At 41.7% G+C, this 19,607-nt stretch overlaps 1 protein-coding gene across 1 annotated transcript in view; it reads left to right on the forward strand.

Annotated features, from left to right (window-relative positions):
* THSD7B (thrombospondin type 1 domain containing 7B) overlaps positions 1–17,184 on the forward strand; it is a 276,547-nt gene extending 259,363 nt beyond the window's left edge. Inside the window, exons 22-30 of the mRNA XM_050900047.1 lie at positions 2,483–2,628; positions 7,792–7,951; positions 8,292–8,465; positions 8,555–8,650; positions 9,034–9,156; positions 9,723–9,805; positions 11,419–11,611; positions 15,195–15,282; positions 17,103–17,184. Of these exons, the coding sequence (XP_050756004.1) occupies positions 2,483–2,628; positions 7,792–7,951; positions 8,292–8,465; positions 8,555–8,650; positions 9,034–9,156; positions 9,723–9,805; positions 11,419–11,611; positions 15,195–15,282; positions 17,103–17,184 (1,145 nt within the window). The remainder of the gene's footprint in view (positions 1–2,482; positions 2,629–7,791; positions 7,952–8,291; positions 8,466–8,554; positions 8,651–9,033; positions 9,157–9,722; positions 9,806–11,418; positions 11,612–15,194; positions 15,283–17,102) is intronic.
* Positions 17,185–19,607: the final 2,423 nt, after the last annotated feature.

The following is a 19,607-nucleotide window of genomic DNA, read 5'->3' on the forward strand; positions in this document are numbered from 1 at the left end:
AGCCTCTTTTTTCCCCTTTCAAAACTAATGACAAATTTCAGGATATGAAGAAATACTTATTTTCAATTTTCAGCACACTTTCTGTCTTAATTTTTGTATCATTTAACACTGTAGAGCAGAGGAATCAGAGATGTGGCCAATTCATTGGGAAATTAAAGAAAAATTCACTGGGAAATTAAAGAAATAACTAGGATTGCTTTGACTCTTCCAGAGTTTGTATTGGAAGCAAATTATTTTCAGATGCTGTGAGATTCTGTTCTCCATAGGCAGCAAAAGATATGGTATTTAAAAAGTAAAAACGGGGAGTTTTTCTGCTACTTGAGTGGTAACCGAGCACCTAGATAATGTTTGTGGAGTGAGACAAAAATTCAGAGCTTTAAGAAACGCACTGCAGTGATTGTGCAAAGAAAGATTTCAATGAAATTTCTTTCTTCAATGATTTATTCACAGAATAAAAAGAAAGTGATAGACTAAATGAGTCAAGCACCAGCTGACCATTGGGAATGTAGTGAGTTTAAATGGTTTGGATAACCAACCGTAGGAAAATAAAATGTAAATAAATACAGAATGGTTGTTAATTCCTCTTAAAAGGAAAATCGTGTTTTCTATTCACTGATCTTCCCATTTACATTTTGCTAGAAAGATGTTAAACAGAATGTACGAAAGGAAATTATTTCTTTAATTAAAATAGCTTGATGAATGCTTCAGGCTTTCAAGTCCCTCCTAATGAAGTCAGATGTTTTAAGCTTAGGAGATCTCCTTTTCCGTAGCTGCCATTTCAGGAGCTCGTGCCTGGCGGGGCCGCAGAGCTCCCTGGCCTGGGTGAGCCGCCTGCCCCAGGGCATCCCGAAAACCCCACACCCACGGACTTCCCACGATTTCCCAAAAAGCCTTTTCCATTGCTTAGCAGTACTCAGCATTCAGAATTAAGAAGAATCCGGCAAATTTGGTCCATTGGTGGAGAGGAAGAAACAGCTGACTTTGGCCTGTTGGGCAGGGGAGGGCTGCCGTGGGGTTTGCCGGCAGCGGGCTGGGGGATTTCTCTTCCCTTGCTCTGACCTCCGGTGAACCGCAGGAGTTTCTTACCTTCCCTTTCCTCTCAGCTGGTAGGATTTTTTCCTACCTCCTAATGTATCTGATTCCGTGATGGCTGAATGCACAGTCATGTGGATAACAGCTTTTATCATCACTTCTGTTACAAACTCCCCAGGTCCAGGGGATTAGAATTGGAAATGGAGGAAGTCTTAAAATTGGTTTAAATGGGTTTAAAAATGGAATTCAATGGGTCAGAGCAAGGGAACAGCATTGTAGAGGTAAGAGAGCTTGCTAAGGTCTCCGTCAGTAGCTTTTTCAGGTGCGTCTGCTTTTAATTTTTATTTGCTAAAATGTTTTTGGAAACCCTGCTACGTAGACAGTCACGATGACAGTTATTAGAGATGTACCTTAAACCCAGCTGCAGTACTGTTAATTAAAAAGTGCATGCATAAATAGCTGGGAGAAGGATCTGGCTGAATATCGCAGCCTCCACACTTTGCAGGGATGTTTGCTTCTCCCCCAGACTCCCCTCTACTCACAATTGCAGCTGAACGACTGCGATCCAAATGGGGGAGCTCCACTGCAACATGTTGCCTCTTTCCTTTTCAGTGAGTTAGTAATTACCGCTTGCCTCTGTCTTGTTGCATGTGTGTGCCTTTATTACTCAGACCTTTTATTTTTTTAACTGCCTCTCAAATCCACGCCTATTGAAAGTCAAGGCAGAAATTTTATCCCCACACAATCTTATGCATCCCGTTGCATAAGGGCTTTTTTCTTCCACTTTTCTCTTTAGTTGGAGCCAGGATTCTAATTGAAACATTTTGAGTGAAAACATTCCTGGACGTAAATGGACAGCAAAGGAGACAGAAATGGAATTGCTGTAACTTTAATGAATATATTCAGTTTTATTATTTCAAAAGTAGTAACGTAATTGCTTTTTCCATTCAGTGGCTAAAGAATTTTTCACCAATAATAAATAGGATTTTAATGGAAATGGCAGAAGTGGTTATGGACGGTAATAGCCACTAGAGTGTTTGCAGTTTTCAAATTAGATGCACATAATTGCTCATAAAAAGAAAATTTCATTTGTTAAAAATCTCTGGAAACATATTGAATGTGTAATGTTAGAAATGATGCTGCCATAGGAATTATTTTCTTGTCATATTTAATAATCAGGATTTAGTCAAGTATTTAAATGTGTTGCATAAACAAATACTATATTTGGAAAACACACAAAACTGTGTTTAAGAACTGTATTTGAAAATATCAGTGACTACATCACTTAGCAATTGCATCCGTATTATCCAAATAGTCTTGCCAATTAATTGTTTTTTCAACAGATTTTAGGGGTGGAAAATGAACTAGGAATACTGATAGTTCACAAAATCTGCCTTTCTTTCTTCCTCTGGGTCTCCTTCACCGTGTCCTCTCTTCTCCCCTCGCCTAGGCCAGATGGTGCGTGGGCGCTCGGTGGTCCTGCAGGCAGCGGGCGAGGGCAGACCCTGCCCGGAGCAGCTCACCCAGCACAGGAGCTGCCCAGTGAAGCCCTGCTACAGCTGGCTGCTGGGCCCGTGGTCTCCCTGCAGAGTCCAGGTACGGCTTTCTCCGGCGCTCCCCGAGGGCTCCTCGGGTTCCCCGCCACCGGGGTCAACGACAAAAATCATCGTTACGTGGCAGAATTGATTGAGGCTGCCGCTGGCGGGTCAGAGGTGTCTCTGTGGCCATTGAAGGCGCTGGTAAGATCCGTAGGAAAGGAGGGGAAGTTCAGGAGCGGTAAACCTCTGCGCCTCATCTTCCAGCCATCAGCAGCGATTTATAGCAATACGGGTTCAAGTACCGCGAGCTTATAGAGGTATTAAAGGAGATTTACGGAGTAAATGTGCTTGAGTGGGCATAGTCATGGTGACCTATAATTTAATTATATAAAGTAAGTCTAACAAGAAAATAGATATGCTAGATTTCAAGACAGCTTAGTCTTTTTTATAATTTCCCCCCCCCCCTTTTTTTTTTTAAAGTACTGTATAGCTGGTCTTTCCCCACAAGGTCTCCGGTACAATAGTGTGAGTTATTGTATGAAGTGCTCATTTCTACTTTCTCCTTAGCCTGGCTATCTTTTTAATGATCTAAAAGAGGCTGGATCCAGTTGTGATGTGCTGTACCTAGCTTGGCACCTCTGCTCGACATTGAAGCCGTCATTTTTTCACTGCCAGCGACTTGCATCAGACTTCAATTGACTTTTTTTTCCCCTCTATGCTTTTTCTTCTCTCCTTATCTGTTAGATCACATTTCCAATATTAAAACATATTAGTTGATAACCCAGTTTAAGCAGAGGTCACTCTTTCACAGTGAGGTTTCTCGGGCAGAGTGAAGTCCACTCAGGCTGCTTAAAGCCGGCTTTGCTGACATGGTGGTGGGAGAAGTGCGGCTGGGGTGGAAGAGAGCCCTCTCTGGTCCCAGGGGACAGGACCTGTGCACGGATCTGTGGCTGCTTCTCCACATTATACCATGTAGGAGATTGAAGCCAATAATGCGCGTAAAGACACATCCCTTGTGTTTTCTGCTCTGCCCTCTATCACGCTGTGAATGCCTTGAATACCTACGTGGTTTCTAGATGCGGTAGGTGGACGTGTGGCGAATACTGTGGATGGCAGAATAGATACCCAGAATTTTCCCAGATTTTCACAAATGAAATCTGGAGCGTGACAGCCTTTGGACGGTCCAAGATCAGAGAAACAGAAATACATTTATATTTTATATAATGAACAACAACTCATTGCAACTAGGGATGTGAATATGGTCCTTGTATGTACTGCACTCAGTATTTATTTATGTATAACATAAATAAAACAAAATGATAACATCAGCTGATATTTTGTCCAGCTAACGTAAGCAAATTCTGTTAAACATTAGGGAAGAGACCTTCAACCGTAGGAGCTAACATAGCTGATAAAAGAATTAGTAGGGAAGCTGAATTAACACCCTGGCATGCTCCAGATAAATAACACATTGTGCAGATTAAAAGTGTGCGCATCCAGAACCCAGCTAAATTTCAGCTCAGAGCAAGTAATCACAGCCTTCCCTAACCCAGATATCATCCCACGCTTTCAGTGAGATAGGGCCTGCTTCTCTCCTTAAATTACTGCGATGTAGTTTTTCTACCCTTTGCTTTGTTTTGGAGAGGAGCCATTTTATTTGTGTTCACTTCTCTTTAATGAGGTGCTTAGGAATTAAATGTAGTTCATAAATACAGGGTGATTTATTCCTATGCTTTACTGGAAAAGAAGCTTAAGCTTACTTTCTAAAGAAAGCTTTCAGAAGTCCTGTTTTCAAGGACGCTTTGTGAAATAAGGTAAATGCATCCTATGGTAAGATGAAAATGCATATTGTGAAAGTGTCTTCCTGTAATAATATAAACAGGACAATTAATTATAAGGCTAAAATATTTTTTCCTTGTATTATGAGATAACTGAGACTGCATTTCTTAATTGTAGTAGGACTATTTTATGCTAAATTGACTTCATGTGAATAATTAGAGGTGTCTGCACGTTTAGGAATAGCGCCCGCTAAGCTTTCTCTGTTGCTGATTTTCACAGTACAGAAATCAGTGCATTGCTCTCCAGGTAATTACACATGTCACAGGCACACCTCCGGCGGGCGTGGGGCGTTTCTGCTGCATTCAGAGGGATGCAGAACTTGGGAAATGGTCAGTACACCTAATCTTAAAGGGTTACATTACATTAATCATTTTCCTACTGGAGTTGAAGTGGTTTACCCTGATTAGATTAAAAAAAAAAAAAAATTAGCAGTGGCTGACACTGTTCATAATTTTTCCATTAAAGGAATATAAGTGAAGTAGCTAGACATTATCAAGCACTAGCTGCCTAACATTCATAAGAAGACTAAGAGCCCTTCCTTTCTAACAACGTATTTTAAAAGCACTCCCTTAAATGTGATCACGCAACACTTCCTCATTAGCGAAAACTTTTACCTGATTAAATGCTCATCAACCTGTGAAAGCATTGCCCAATCAACGCTTTACCTAAAATAATTTTAAACACACATGAACCCCAGTAAAAGCTGAAAAGGGAAAACTTTTCTTAAAGGCACATCTGGGGAAAGCGTCTCATTAGGACTGTTATCTCTTGTCTTATTGGTGTGTTAAATGTGGAAAGTATCGGAGGGTGATGTGAGAGAAGGTTTGTGCAGATGCTGCCTTGTGTTAGCGTGTTGCTAAATTCAAAAGATACCTGGCTGACAAAACACAGTTCTGGTGTAAACCTTCTCCTTATTTTACCGGTGGTCGGTTGGGGCGAGGGGGGTGAGAGGCGGAGGCTCCATGTGGGTGCTCGTGGGGGGACCTGTACCTTCAGGCTGTATTTAGGGAACCCAGGGTGGGTTCTGCATCCTCCATAGGGTCAGCGTAGAAATTTTTGCAGCCAAATGGAGGGAATCCCCTCTGGAGGTCAAATCCCCGCATATTTCCTGCGAGGATCTCGTGACTCAAGAGGCAAATCCTGGTTCTAGGCCAACCTCAGATGATCACATCTTCCAGGGAAGAGCATTTACAGTACAGATTTGATCCCCCGAGTTTTGAATATGTGATTGTTTCTTTGGCAGTTCTCCTCTGATTAGCAGCTATTCCCTGCGTCCTCAGTGTGCCATTACTGCAGCGAACTTCCACGGATGCCACACCTATTAATTAGGTCTTCAAATGTATAATTTTGGGGACATGAATAATTTTGAAGGTGATAAGGAAGTTAATGCAGTGCTCCTGCATTGCATATGACCTTACCAAATATACCAAAAAACATCTCCTGCTGTAAATGACAGGATGACATTTTATCTTTTAAGTGTGTTCACTTGATTGTAAAAACACATTGCTGGTCTTGAAAGAAAGCAGGCAAAGGGAAGCCACTGTTAAAAAGCAAACCTTTATCTTTGGGACTGTTTGAGAGTTCATGGTTTCTATTTATTTTTTATTCTAAACATTGGAAAATATGAATATATTTCCAGTATTGCATGATAGAAGAATGAAGAATGTTGCATGTGGACTTTTATAGTGGAGACTGCTGTACCAAAAAAATGTGTTGTTTTCACCTATTTATATCTCGGTATTCATATAACTATTTATATATTGATACATATATAAATACTTATATATTGTTTATAGAAGAATAAGTATCTTTTAAAACTTTTTTTGTTGTCTCCAGTCATTTAGTCATTCCTTCAGCTACTTTGAGCTGGAAATACACTGCAGTTTGATTAGTGCCCATTTCCCCTGAGAATTTTCTCCACATCGTCTTCTGTTTCCACCAGCCATTTCTAAGAGCTCTAACCCAATTGACAGCTGCATGAGTTATTCACACACCATTAATCTCAGACCGCAATAGAGCTTTCAGCAGTGAAACAGTAATTCAGAACAGTAAGTTCCATACTAACTAAAGTGAAACATGGTGTTAAAAACTTGAAATCTGGCTGCATATAGTAAATCTACACTAATACTTCTCTAAGATGCTTTTGATCAGAAACAGCTAGTTATGCTTTTATTTCCATTTCATTGTGGGTCTGCAACAGAAGGGATGGAGAGAATGCAAAAGCTACCAGGTGTGTGCAGGAGAGCCATTCTTGAGATTCCTGCTAGCAAACCCACTGCTGAATGAATGCACTCGGTAGGAGCCTTTCTGTTCTGCAGCTGAAGTCCATTATTTTAAAAGAATCCACTGCCAAGTGATCCAAAGGAGCACTTCCCTTGGTTATATAAAGGTGATGTTTCATCCTTCTTCTTGAGTTTTATTTAGTGAATTTTGTAAAGTGCCATTTCTGCAAGGCTTCAGGCACACGTTCATAAAGCATCATGCAAGTTTAAGGTGTGCACCTCAAACGTCATTGCAGCTCTGTTTTTCAGACGAGAGTGAAACAATTCCAGCCTCTTGAAATAGCCTGGGTGCTTCAGCTCTTACAGCATCCTCAGCCCTTGATCATTGCTTTAGCCAAACAATATTGATTTTCTGGTAAAGGAAGCCTTCTTCAGCCAGTAGTTTGGCGTATGGCTAAGTATTTCAGAACTGGGGTGACGAGTGTGGAGTGGCTCAGATGACTTGTTCAAATGGGGTTCAGTGCTAACAGGGGGTGGCTGACTTTGGGTGATGTTTTGGTAGAGTATGTGATACAAGTTGGTGATTTCTGTCTACTCCAGAACAAATAGCTCCCTTTAATAAATTACACAAACAGCCTAGTGTGCAATAACCCTTGCAGTCTAATTAAGTGTGCTGGGAGGATTTTTGCTGTTGCAGGGTTTAAACCATGTAAGTGCTCCTATTGGGCTGTATCATCAAAGGAGGTGAGTGGAAATGTCCGTTCCTTATGGGTAGGCTCTGCTCTTGGCCTCTTTAGAGAAGCCAAAAATTTCTGTGTTCATGTAGCTGGGCACTAATTAAGAATCAGTAAATTCACTAGCTCTAGTAAAAGGCATGAAGGGCCGACCCCAAAGACAGTATTCATTTTTTATGGTACCCACCTCTTCTCCAGCTTTGGTTACGATGCACTTTTCTATGTGGCTCTGCCCCTGCCTCTGAGCTTCTGTAGAGATGTGTACAGAGGAGATCTCCGTCTCTCTTCCCACAACTGGGGATACTACTGCAGTCCAAAGACCAAATTGGTATCTTTGAAGTCCTTTTAGGTGGAATCAACTGTGCTTCTTCTGTCATCTGCTAACATCAGCGATGTATGTCTCTGTTCCCTTCTGTCATTTTGTAGGGTGGACAGTGTGGAGATGGATTGCAAGTCCGCAACCTCACTTGCGTAGTGCATGATGCGTCTGTTTCTGCTACATCCAAACCAGTAGAAAATGCGTTATGTGGTGAGCTGCCATCAAAAGAGAGTGTGCTGCAGCTACCGTGCTCTGTGCCTTGCCCAGGTAAAGTCTTTGGAAAGTCACGGTGCATTGCTGCCAGTGATAGCTGTCTGAGATGGAGATGCTTCCATAGCTCTGAGTACTGTCAGCCATCGTAGTAAGAATTTGTACTTCAGCAGATCAGGTAAATGCTCAGTCTGCTGTTTCTATATCACCCAAAAAAGACTTCTTTTGGTTTTTAAGAAAATGAGATTCCCCATGAAGCAGAAAACCAGAATATTGCATACCACTGGGCAATAAACTGGGGGTATTTCCCTATTAAAGCTGTTGTATGCTTAGGTTCTCCTTATCCTTTAAGGCTGATTCCTTTTTAAAACCTGTGAATTATTCTTTCAACGTGCAGGTGACTGCCACCTGACAGAGTGGTCAGAGTGGAGCTCCTGCGAGCTCACCTGCATCAATGGCAGGAGCTTCGAGACAACGGGGCGCCAGTCTCGATCCAGGGCATTTATCGTTCAGTCTCCTGAGAACCAGGAGAGCTGCTCTGGACAAGCGATGGAAACACGGCCTTGCTCAGGTAGCGTGGCCACAGCGCTGCTTCCTCCTGTTCAAGAGTTTATTCTGGTTTTGTTGCAAGGTGAAGACTAACTGGTATTGATATTGCAGGAGGGAAGTGTTATGACTACCTGTGGAAGACCAGCCCTTGGCGAGACAACGTACGCACAGTGTGGTGTCAGCGCTCAGACGGAATAAATGTCACAGGTATATCCACAAATTGCCGTGCACGATTATGAATGAAAAGTCTCCATCCAGGTTTTTCTTCTTCTGCATCAGTTGCTGAACATCCTTCCTAACTCCTCCAGAATTTCAGTTCAGATTTGTGTGTAGGAAAGACAGATGGGAGCTCACCAGCCTTGCTGTCAGGTCAACATCACACATGTGTTACATGAGAGTATTTGGGCGAGTTACCCCTACTATTGGGTTGGTCACAGGAAGAAATGAGTGTACATATACTAAAAGGGCTGCCCGGACTGGCTTGCACAGCTGTTAGTGCAACCTTCCTGCGACTGTGGAAAATAGAAGAGAACATCACACGCGTGGTAGAGAGCCCAGCTTCTGTACCTCTTCTTCTGTTCAACACACAGGAATCTCAAATCGCTCAAACCGTGAGATTGCTGCTGTTGCTGTGACCTACAAATTCTGCCTGCACAGGCTGAAAAGGGAAATTCATGGTCAGCACTTTGAAGCTCCACGAGAGATTGGCAAAGGCAGTAGGGCTTGCATATCCGTAGGATCTCTCTCGATATGCACAGGGTGAATGAGGAGAGAGTAGAAATGAAAATGCAGATGTTCTTATCTAGTTCTATTTATAATGACTAGTTAAGATAATAACAAAAGTTTTATGTGCAAAGGTTGCCGAGTAGTTAAGAACTCATTAACATGTTTTTATTCCTATAGAAGCACAGACTTCCTCAAGTGAGGATGGGCAAAGGCGTTATGTGGATTATGTCTTCTTATGTAGATAAGACATTAATGAGGACACAGAAGATCTGCATCTAATTCCTGATTCTGTCCCCAACTTCCTATGTGGCCTGTGGCAAATTGCTTAAATCTGTATATCTCTGTTCTCCGTTAACAAGATGGGTATGATAATAATTCCCTGCCTTGTTAAGGCAAATTAATTAATGCAATGCCTACAGATATGCTGTTGTGCTCAATAGACTAGTATTTAACTATATAAAATAAGCAAGCAAGCACTTCTTACACTATGGTGATCCAAGTCAAAAACATTTTAAACCATGCCCTTGAAGGCACTCAGTATTTTCTTTTACAGGAGGGTGTGCTCTTCGGACGAAACCTGCAGAAGTTCGGCACTGCAGCCCGCCGTGCAGAAAACCATACTCCTACTGCACACAGGTAGTTGCTCTCTGCAGAACATGGTTGAGAAATTAACACCGCAAAATCTATTCAATTAGCTTCTGTATCTTAAATGCATTCCAGGACCTAGAAAATAGTTTAGTGTGTCCATGGTACCACCTCGAGGAAGTTGTGGGAATTTCAGTCTGAAAGGAAACCAGAAACCTGCACAAACGAATGATGGAGTATTTATGCGGTGTTACAAGTTCGGTTTTGTTCTGTGGAGGGGTTTTGGAACCTCTTGGTTTAATTTTCATTGAATGCTATTGTACTGTCCTGTAAAAAATGGACTGTTTAAAACTTCTGTAAAAGAGGAAATAAAAGAGTATGTCCTCTCCTGCTCCTCCACGGATGCAGAAAGCCCCCATGAGCATAGGGAAGCTGTAGCAGCGTGATCCCACCATCCCCCTACTGCCTTCTAAAGCAAAACCTGGAAGTGACCTTTTTTTGCTGAAATGTTGAGCATCTGCAACACTTGCTGAATCGCGGAGCCACTGCCACTTCTTTGCCTCTGAGCAAACATGAGCCCAGAGGTTACGAATGTCCCTTCCTCCAGTACCGAACTCCCGAGTAAGAGCTTCCCAAAATGCCTTATCCATGTCAGTACTGTGATGGAATATAAAACCCAGAACCCTTAAAGTAGCCAGGGGCAGTTGGGGTTTAGATACTTATATTTTGAAAACAGCCTCCACAGCTCTCGGCTTCAGCTGAGTATCTGGTAGGAGGAATTACCATTGGAAACTAGCTTATGGGCAACTGAATGCAACTGGGAGGTGGTTGTAAGGGTGCTCAGAGCCTACAGGTACATAAAAATGATGGGTAAGCATGAATTTATTAGCTATAAAAACTCTTGAGACTTCACCTTTTGCCCAAAAAAGCTCAAGATCATGTCTGTCAATGAGTGGGGGATGTTGTAGCCACAAAACTGATGTCAAGAGTTAAATTCTTATCACAGAGACTGTAAATCAATTGCCTGTTTGGATCATAACCAAGGGTATCAGACCTTCAGACAGGCATTGTAATTATAAGATAATTAGCAAAGAAAAGCAAACTAAAAAAGCTGTTTTAAAGTAGGTATCAAGAAAATGGAGTATCTATTTAGTGAATCACAGACTTCTAAGAAACCCCTTGAAAAAACTGCTTAGACTGATACAGGGCAGTGGTTATTTGGCCATAAGAGAGAAAGCTTCATTTCAGATAACCCTGTGAAATACCAGAGTGGAAATACACGGGGAAGGTTTGGGTCTGAAGGGGGATTTTTTCTTGTTCATCTCTTCTAATGCCTAGCAGGGTCAGTGGGAAAATTGTTATTGACAAGAAGAGTTTGCATCAAGCCACGGATGCCTGTTATTAAGCCTGTGAGGATGAAAATGTTTGTATGATGGGCTTCTCCGTAATTACTGAGTCTTTTTCAACCAATTCCCCAAATATATTTTGGCTTTTTGAACTGAAATGGGTTTGCGGGCACCGGTTCCTGGCTTATTTGGTTTGGTGGTGGTGAAGTTGCATGTGCAGGATATGCCTTGCAGTTTCTTCATAGTTTGCCTACAATTTGCACTGTCCTGTGAGAGGCTACTATTTGATTTAATACTGAATTCCCTTTTATTGCCTAGAGAGGAGTCTGCGGTTGTGAGCGAGGATATACAGAAATAATGAGATCAAATGGTTTCCTGGATTACTGCATGAAGGTACCAGGTTTAGAAGATAAGAAAGCTGATGTTAAGACCATTGCTGGAAAAAATAAACCTGTCAACTCAAAAATGCATGACATTTTCAAAGGATGGTCTATTCAACCTTTTAATCCAGGTGAAAAACTTAAATATGAATGGAATAAATTGTCTTTACAACGTTTCTGTAGAAGAAAGGTACAAGCTTTGTAGATCATAACATCAGAGATTATGTCTGGGAGCTGCAGAGCAGCCTCCCAGTTTCTAACTCACATGCCATCTTTCATTCCTTTGTGCCTATACAGAGTAATCACAATCTCTTATGTTGAGAGATAGCAAAGACAGAATGAAGCAAGAATATTTTGCAAAAGTATACTCATGTGTGATTTGGGGGGATGCTTAGAACTATTATCTGATGATGTTTCTAGAAGTAATATGTTTGGACCAGGAAAGATTGATCACTAGCGCTTCAGAAGATTCAGAGCAGAAAGTACTTAAGATTTTATTAAAGAAAACATTGGTTGTTTCTTGCCATATTTCAAAAGTATATGAAAAAACCAGGGTAGAAAGTGTAGAGTTTAGAGTTTTAACTGTTGAAGCTAAGACATTAAAAAATGCCCCACAAAAGGCAGGCAAGCTGCTGTGCCCAAGCAGTGCATCCCAAGCAGATCTTTGACTTCCACACCATAAAATGCTTCCCAGTTGGAACCGCGTACCGGATGTGCCCAGACTGGTCCACAGGACTGGTGCTGTAGCTGTAATAGCTGATTACCATATTGACTTATTTTGCAAGATTAATTTATTCAAAATAAATTTCTAAAATGCAAATGGGACTTTAAAATGGGAGACAAAGGTGTCAGGCACATCGAGTTTTACTGAAACGCGTTGGTTCTCCCCATATTCTAAAATAGTGGCAGTGCAGTCTTCCCCCTCTTCTGTTAGCTGACATTGCATTTGTTTCCTATTAGTTTATAATGAACACGAGCCTTTAGAAAACATGTAACGAAAGGTTCTGTTATGGGATTCAGGGAGCCATAATTCTGTCTGATATATGTGATCACACTTTGAATGTTACATTTACATATTTGATTTGCATACAGTAGTTAACCTTTGCGTTGACAGTCTCCGAGCTCATAGAGCTCCGTCCAAAGCCTTTTAAAGTTGGCTGGTTTTCGATCAAGCCCATCATCCAGAAGCCCACGCAGTTCACCAGCAGTTTGAGTCACAGGTTTGGGGTTAATGGCCTTTTTGTCAGCATCCGTGGCCCTCTGTAGGCTGGCTTACTTAGGTGTCATCTCTTCAGCTGGTACCTTTACGGGGTTAGAAAAAGGGAGAGAGGTGTAGGTGGATGCTGCAATCCTTTCTTTTTAAATCAGCATTCGAGGCTGCAGCCCTGAAAGCTTGTGGTGGGCTTAACCTCAGTGCAGCATCTGTGAGCCAGTTCTCCCCCAGGGACGACAAGACAGAAATAGGGACTAAGGAGCTTTTACAGGACATGGTGTTATTTAATTTTAGGGCAGAAATGTTATAGAAACAATATATGGGAAAGGAATAAACGTGCTCCATGTGTGCTAAGTGTATCAGCAACCCCATGGCATCCTGCAGGTAACTCTTCAGTCTGAATGTGCCCTTCAGACCCCAGCTCAAGGCTGGTGCTCTTCAAATCACCCCCCTTTGTCTAACTTCTTGACAAAATATGTAATTACTCCCCTTAAACAGGCTGTCAAGCTTACTAGTCTGGGGGTTTGCAATAATTACTGCTAGCTGAGCCAGGAAACTGCTGTTACCTACCAGTTATGCTCTTGATAGCAGGTCTATGGTGAATGCTCCCTGTATGGATGGCATTTACTGCCCTTCAGTACCATAGTCCTTGACATTTGTGTACGTCTAAGGACTTATATCTGTCAGTAAAAGTATACGTGCGTTTCTCCAGTTAATTTGTGATTTCCCTTCCCATTTACAGTTTGGAACACAAGTTTTATTGTGATTTAATGAGGCTGATGTTTTTGTTCTTTTAAACGCTCTGCAGGAGTGCACAGAACTGATTTTGAATCAGGCTGTGTTTTTCCTTTCTTTACCACACTCTGGGAGGCCAGAGTTCAGGTAGAGAAACTTTTTTCAAGTTGAGAGGCAATTTAAATAGCATTGTTTGAATTGTAGGATGACATGGTCCAATGCCTTTGTGTTGGGGATGGAGAGCATAGCTGCCTTCATAGCAGACATGGTGGGATGCCTTTTTGTGGCTGCGACAGTCCCTTTGTAGGACTGCTAAATGTTTCTTGGCCATCTCCAGTTGAGAGGGTGACAAATTTCATACCCAGACTTCAGCAAAAAAAAACCCCAAACCCAACCCAGACCTGACGAATGGAGCTCTTCTCACATGCGAGATATGCTGTAAGTGTTTCGAGGAGAAGAGAAAATCTGTGAGAGGTACTCAGCCTTTCCACAAAGCGTGGAAGAAAAAAGAGAAAGAATGGGATCTGATAAATATGTTTCCCTTTGAAAAAATTCATCATTCAAACATAAAATGTAAAACACGCTCAGTGATTGTCCGTGAAGTAACTCCCCACTCGCATGACTGAGTTTGAAATGGCCTCTGTCAAAGCATGTCTGTGGGCACTGCGCAGTTCGTATTCCTACCTCCAGCATGTATTAACAGCTCTGTTGATGTGAATCAGCTCAAACTACTGCTGCATGGAAAAAATACCATCGCTTCTCCCCACAAGGAAAGCTGTACAACCAGAACGGAGCAAAAAACAGAAATACCGATCTTTTAAAAATTATTATTATTAATGCAAAGCTTGTAATGTAAGGACCTGTCCAAATAACGTGTTTTGAGACTTTCTATCAGAAGGAAATGTTTCAACACACTCAAGCTCACATGTGTGTGGAGGGGTTCCTGCAAGGATCGCAGAGTGGGTCCCCTGTCGTTGCAACCCAAACAGTCCTATCAAGAGCCTTACCTTGTCTTAAAGCCAGTTATGTCTCCTGCTCCTGTGGCCCAAATAGAAAGCTCTTGCACAACTTTATCCCTCTTACTATTACAAAGCGTATTCTTGTTTTTCTTCTAAGCCGAATTTATTCCCTTTTGTTGCCCAAGTGTTTTTCAGCTCTAAGTAGCTTGTTCACTTGTGCTCACTGGTGTTTACCCCAACTGACCCCCGAGTATTTATGGAGAACAATCCTATCCCTTCTCGGTCCTCTTTTCTTTAGGCTAAACATATCAGGTGTACCTGCATTTCTACCTGGGTCAGCTCAACATTGAACTGCCTTTGCCAGCACAGCCACTGGGGCTCATGAGCGAATGTACTGCAATTATCACAGAATCATAGAATGGTTTGGGTTGGAAGGGACCTTAAAGATCATCTAGTTCCAACCCCCCTGCCATGGGCAGGGACACCTTCCACTAGACCAGGTTGCTCAAAGCCCCATCCAACCTGGCCTTGAATGCTTCCAGGCATCAACACTCTCTGGGCATCAAGATTCTGTCTTTAAAACAATTGATTTTTACAGGAATCTTTTTTCTGATCAAAAATGTGGGGTTTATGGATTATTCCCAGCCAGTCCTTGCTGTGTTTCCCATCAATGATGCTACTGTGTGCAATCAATGATTGCTTGTGTGCTTTCTCTTTACTTAATCTCTTAATAATTTGCGTATTTTAGAATACATTTTTTTATTCTCCCCTTTTCTCCCTCTGTCCTTTTTCCTCATCTTCCAACAGATGGTAAACTGAAGATGTGGGTATACGGAGTATCAGCTGGCGGGTTCCTCATCATAGTTTTCCTGATTTTTACATCCTACCTGATGTGGTGAGTATGGCATGTATTTTGTCCTTAAATAAAAGCTAGTTTGCTTTTATTTAAACAATCCAAAATATATCACAGCACTCTGTGTTGCAGAGATTTAATCCTCAAGGCTTTAGGAAAGGATGGAGCTTGGATTACTTAACTGCCTTCTTTTGGCCCCTACCTCAGAGTAATTTAAAACTCTCCAAATTGTAAATTACGGATGTAATTGTGAAGAAGTATGGTGGCCATGCAGGGAAAGAATTCTTTTTGGTTATCAATAGGCCCTTATATTTATTCAGACTTCTGCTGGGATTAGAAAGGGCTTTTTATTGTATTCTTTAAAAAAAGATAAAGCAAAACTGGAAAAAGGCAAGGAGGCTGATTGGATTGAGGAGCTGGCTTCCGCTCAAGGAAGGACTAAATAGAATAGGGGCATTCAGTTGGAAAATGATGTTTGACATGGGAATACAATAGAGATCTATGAAATCATGAATGGAGTAGAAAAGGGCGCTAGGGAATTTTTATTTCCCACAATATAAGAAGTAGGAGGCATCTGATGAAATGATCGTTTAAAATAAACAAAACATTTTATTTTTCACACAGTGCATTATTACCTTGTGAGCTTACCGCTGCTGGGGACTGTGCATGCCAGCAAGATAAATGGATTCAAAGGTGGCATAACAGTTCACGGGAGATTGGGTCTCTTGGTGTTAATTGTGGTTTTCTGGATGTACGCTCCAGCTCAGGAAATCCCTAAATAGGTTTTTGCAGTGAATACATCAGGTGGAAACATGTCCTGTGTCTAAAGGTGCTGTTAACAGCCAGTTAGAGATAGGGTACTGGGTGTACCACAGCCCTGGTCTACACCAGTGCATCACTGGTGGTGGGCTTTACTGGTGGGGGAGATGTCTGCCCTCCTTCAAAGCAGCAGTCACCCCGTGCAGGGGTGGTAGGCCTGGCTTGACAGAGCTAGTGTTGCGCTCTCTGGTTTGAACATTTGGAAAGGCGGTGCCATTGATGCGTCTTGGAGGATACGAAGGGAGCGTTGGCCAGCGTCCGTGTGTCCTGCAACGCTCACAGCTGTCCCCGAGGACCATGGAGCTGGCCCGGGCTTCACGAACGTTAACAGTGCAGCTGCCCCAACCCCTGTCAGATCAGGGCAGGCAACCAGAGAGTCACAGCCGTGACCTGACAGCATCATTGCCCGCTTTCATCCAAAATCACTTTATTCTTTCTCACTCTGTTAGTCTTTCTCTCAGTCTCTGTCCTCAATTAAAAGCTTAAATGACAGCATTTGGATGCTGCTTAGGAGTTGCAGATTCCTTATTTTCCAGGCCGTGTAGCTACCATTTCTCTGTGGCTTCACAGTGGAGCATACAGAGGATTTTTTAAATAACATTACATAGTTCTCCGTCGCTCGAAGGCTGGTGAGGAAGTGTATTTCTCAGTAATAATTACTGTTGCTTCAATACCATGCCAAAGAAAAAATGAGAATATCCCACTCCTAGACAGTTCATGTTTCAATTTTTCAGCGAGGTGTTCCTTGTTTTGTCAGCTGTGAGAATACACGGGAGACAAATATGCTTTATTTCCTCTCCAGATGAAGAGCAGAGTTGGCTGCCCGTTTTCAGCAGGCTGTGTGTCCGTACCACACACGTAATAGCACTCAAGCAGGTCCATGTGGTTTTTCTTGGAAGTAGTCACTGTACCGCAGTGTCACCTGGTTGCAAAATGAAATAGCCAGCGTGGGAAGTTGATTTTTTATTGAAGTTTGGTTTTTGATGACGTTTCTGAGCTTATTACAGTTTATAATTTTGTCTCCTGAAATATTTTTCTTGCAGCAAAAACACAATGCAGCATCAAAGCACTCCTCCGCAGCAGAAGCCTCTAACCTTAGCTTATGACGGAGACATTGATATGTAACATAAAAAAGAAATCCAAATGTAGACATCAACTGCCTTAACTGCTGTCTTTTTTGGGACTCTCCGACTTCTCAGTTTTTTGAGGAATCTCCTGATGTGTAATATACCGGGCAGAACAGAAGTATTGCAAGCTTAAAATTTTGCCACCTCTTTATTAAAAAAAATGGAGTCAAAGACCTGGATCTTCTGAAACTTTTCTGAAGAGACCAGAAAATACATCTCTTCCTGTTGAGCAATGGGAATAAAAAAAATAAGAGAATCTACAGACATCAAAAGGAATTAGTAAAAAAAAAAAGGCATGACAATCCTGAGGAAAATGTGACATTTAGTGTAAATGACAAGTTTGACACAACATCATTATGCACTATATTAGTGCAGGGTTCTTTATTCTTCACATATTTCAACAATGAGTTTTCTAGTGTTTACATTTCGTTCAAAGACTTTAAAATCAGATCATGTATTTTGAGAAACGCAAGGAAGAATGAGTTGAAGTGTCTGAAGTTATCAGGTTTTTTAAAGTTTCTTCCTTCTTATCCTGTTTTCTAGTCTGGAATATGATTTTGCTTCATTTCCACCTACAGGACAGAATAAGGATTGTTATGAAAAAGCATAAGTGGTTTCTTAACCAAGAATATTTTTTAAAGAGTTGAGTAGATAGGTGTTTTGATGAATGGCTAGAGGATTTGATTGTTTAAAAAGTATTTTGAATTAAATTAAACCATGTAGATACATTATGGCCAGTTTAAATTGTTATTCAGTTTAATTAATACAAACTCTGCTTTTGTATTTAAATTTTCTTATCTGAAATATTTATAAATTCTTTTTTTGAATTTAATTACCTGACCTCATTTAATATACATCAAACACAAATGCAGTTTGTAGAAGGTCTTGCTTTTTTAAATGTTTCAAAACCACTGAGAAGTTACATGTTGTAAACATCTGGGAACATTTGAAGAGGGTAAGTGTTTATAATAGTGTGTGTTGCAAGTAAGAAAGTGCCATCTTGTGGTATTGACTTGTATTTATAAGCAAATAAAATGCTAAAGAGAGTGAGAAAATTGCTTCTGGCATGTTGAATTAAATGTGTGTAAACAACATTCGTTATTAGTCTTTTACTGTGTCTGAGATTGGACTTGGATTTCAAACAATTCTGGCATATTTTGTGCTGTAGTGATTAGTGAAAGAAATATTGTAGGCAAGTCCAAGTCGAGAGAGTAATTGCAGATCTGGAGAATGCTTGGTCTTATTTTTAGCTCAACGCTGCTGCTTATTCCAATAATTAGAAAGAAGAGAAAAAAAGAATTATTACCAGCCTAGCACCTGTGCGGTCCTTCTCGATCTGCAGTTACTTCAGAGCAGATCATCACAAGAGAAGGGTCTAACTAGGGCCGAAGGCAATGCTCGTCTCGTTCTGTTGCTGTTCACAGCTTTGTAGACTGATTTGAATATGACGGTTTCATTGAAAAAATGATGGTGGTGTAGATAGGTTTCCTTCCCCAGGTCGGGATCCCACCCGTCCAGCGTTTCTCCCGCAGCACTGACTTGAGATGACACTGTGTCATCAAAGCAAGGTCAGGAATGTGGTTTCCTCTTCCTGCATTAAAAAAAAGGCTGATGGAATTGTGAGGGGAAATTGTCTCACTTATTTCTGGCCCTGAAGACGTTCTGCTGGCTCTACTTGCTACCTTAGAGCTATAACTGTTTATGGTATAAAAAGCAGGATCTGGTGTTCCCCAGTAACATCGGGGGCCTAAACCTTTTTTTAATGGTGCCCTGTACTGAACCTTTGAGTAACATGTATAGAATAAGAGTTGCGAGGGGAATAATGAACTAGTGCTGTTAGGAAGAATACTGCCAGATCTTAATATATTTTGTCTGCAGTATATGATGTGAGGAGAATGATACTCTCTGAATAATGAAGGAATAAACTCAATTAAGCATGCTGTTCAAAAAGGCGTTGGAGTGGGAAAGTTGGTGTAATAATAACAAAAAATGACAGCTGCAACATGTGGTCATTGCCCTCGACGTCAGGGTAAATTACAGTCCAAACCGTGATGTCCAGCGCAGGAGATGCGGGCTGTATGGCGAACTGCCTGGGGGAGCTCCAGGCACAGCGCTGCAAAGTGTGTGTTTATACTGAGCAGATGGATCCGGGGTTGTGCTTCAATTTGGTGGCCTTCACGCAGTCTGTGTCCCCACTCGTGCTATAGCAGCTTCGGGCCAAAGTCCCACAGGGTCTCCAAAGGGACTGGCTATGGTTCATGCCGGGGCTGTGCAGGGCGGACGGCGCCAACAGACAACACCTTCCGCAGAGCTGTTGCAATTCAGTAAAGCCCTTTAGGGAATAAATGCACCTGTCTGACTTTGTAAAATAAAATAAAACAGAGGGGAAGGCTCCCGAGGCTGCTGTTAGAGACAGCCGCT

Source organism: Gymnogyps californianus, chromosome 7 (genome assembly GCF_018139145.2).
Source record: "Gymnogyps californianus isolate 813 chromosome 7, ASM1813914v2, whole genome shotgun sequence".
Taxonomy (NCBI): domain Eukaryota; kingdom Metazoa; phylum Chordata; class Aves; order Accipitriformes; family Cathartidae; genus Gymnogyps; species Gymnogyps californianus.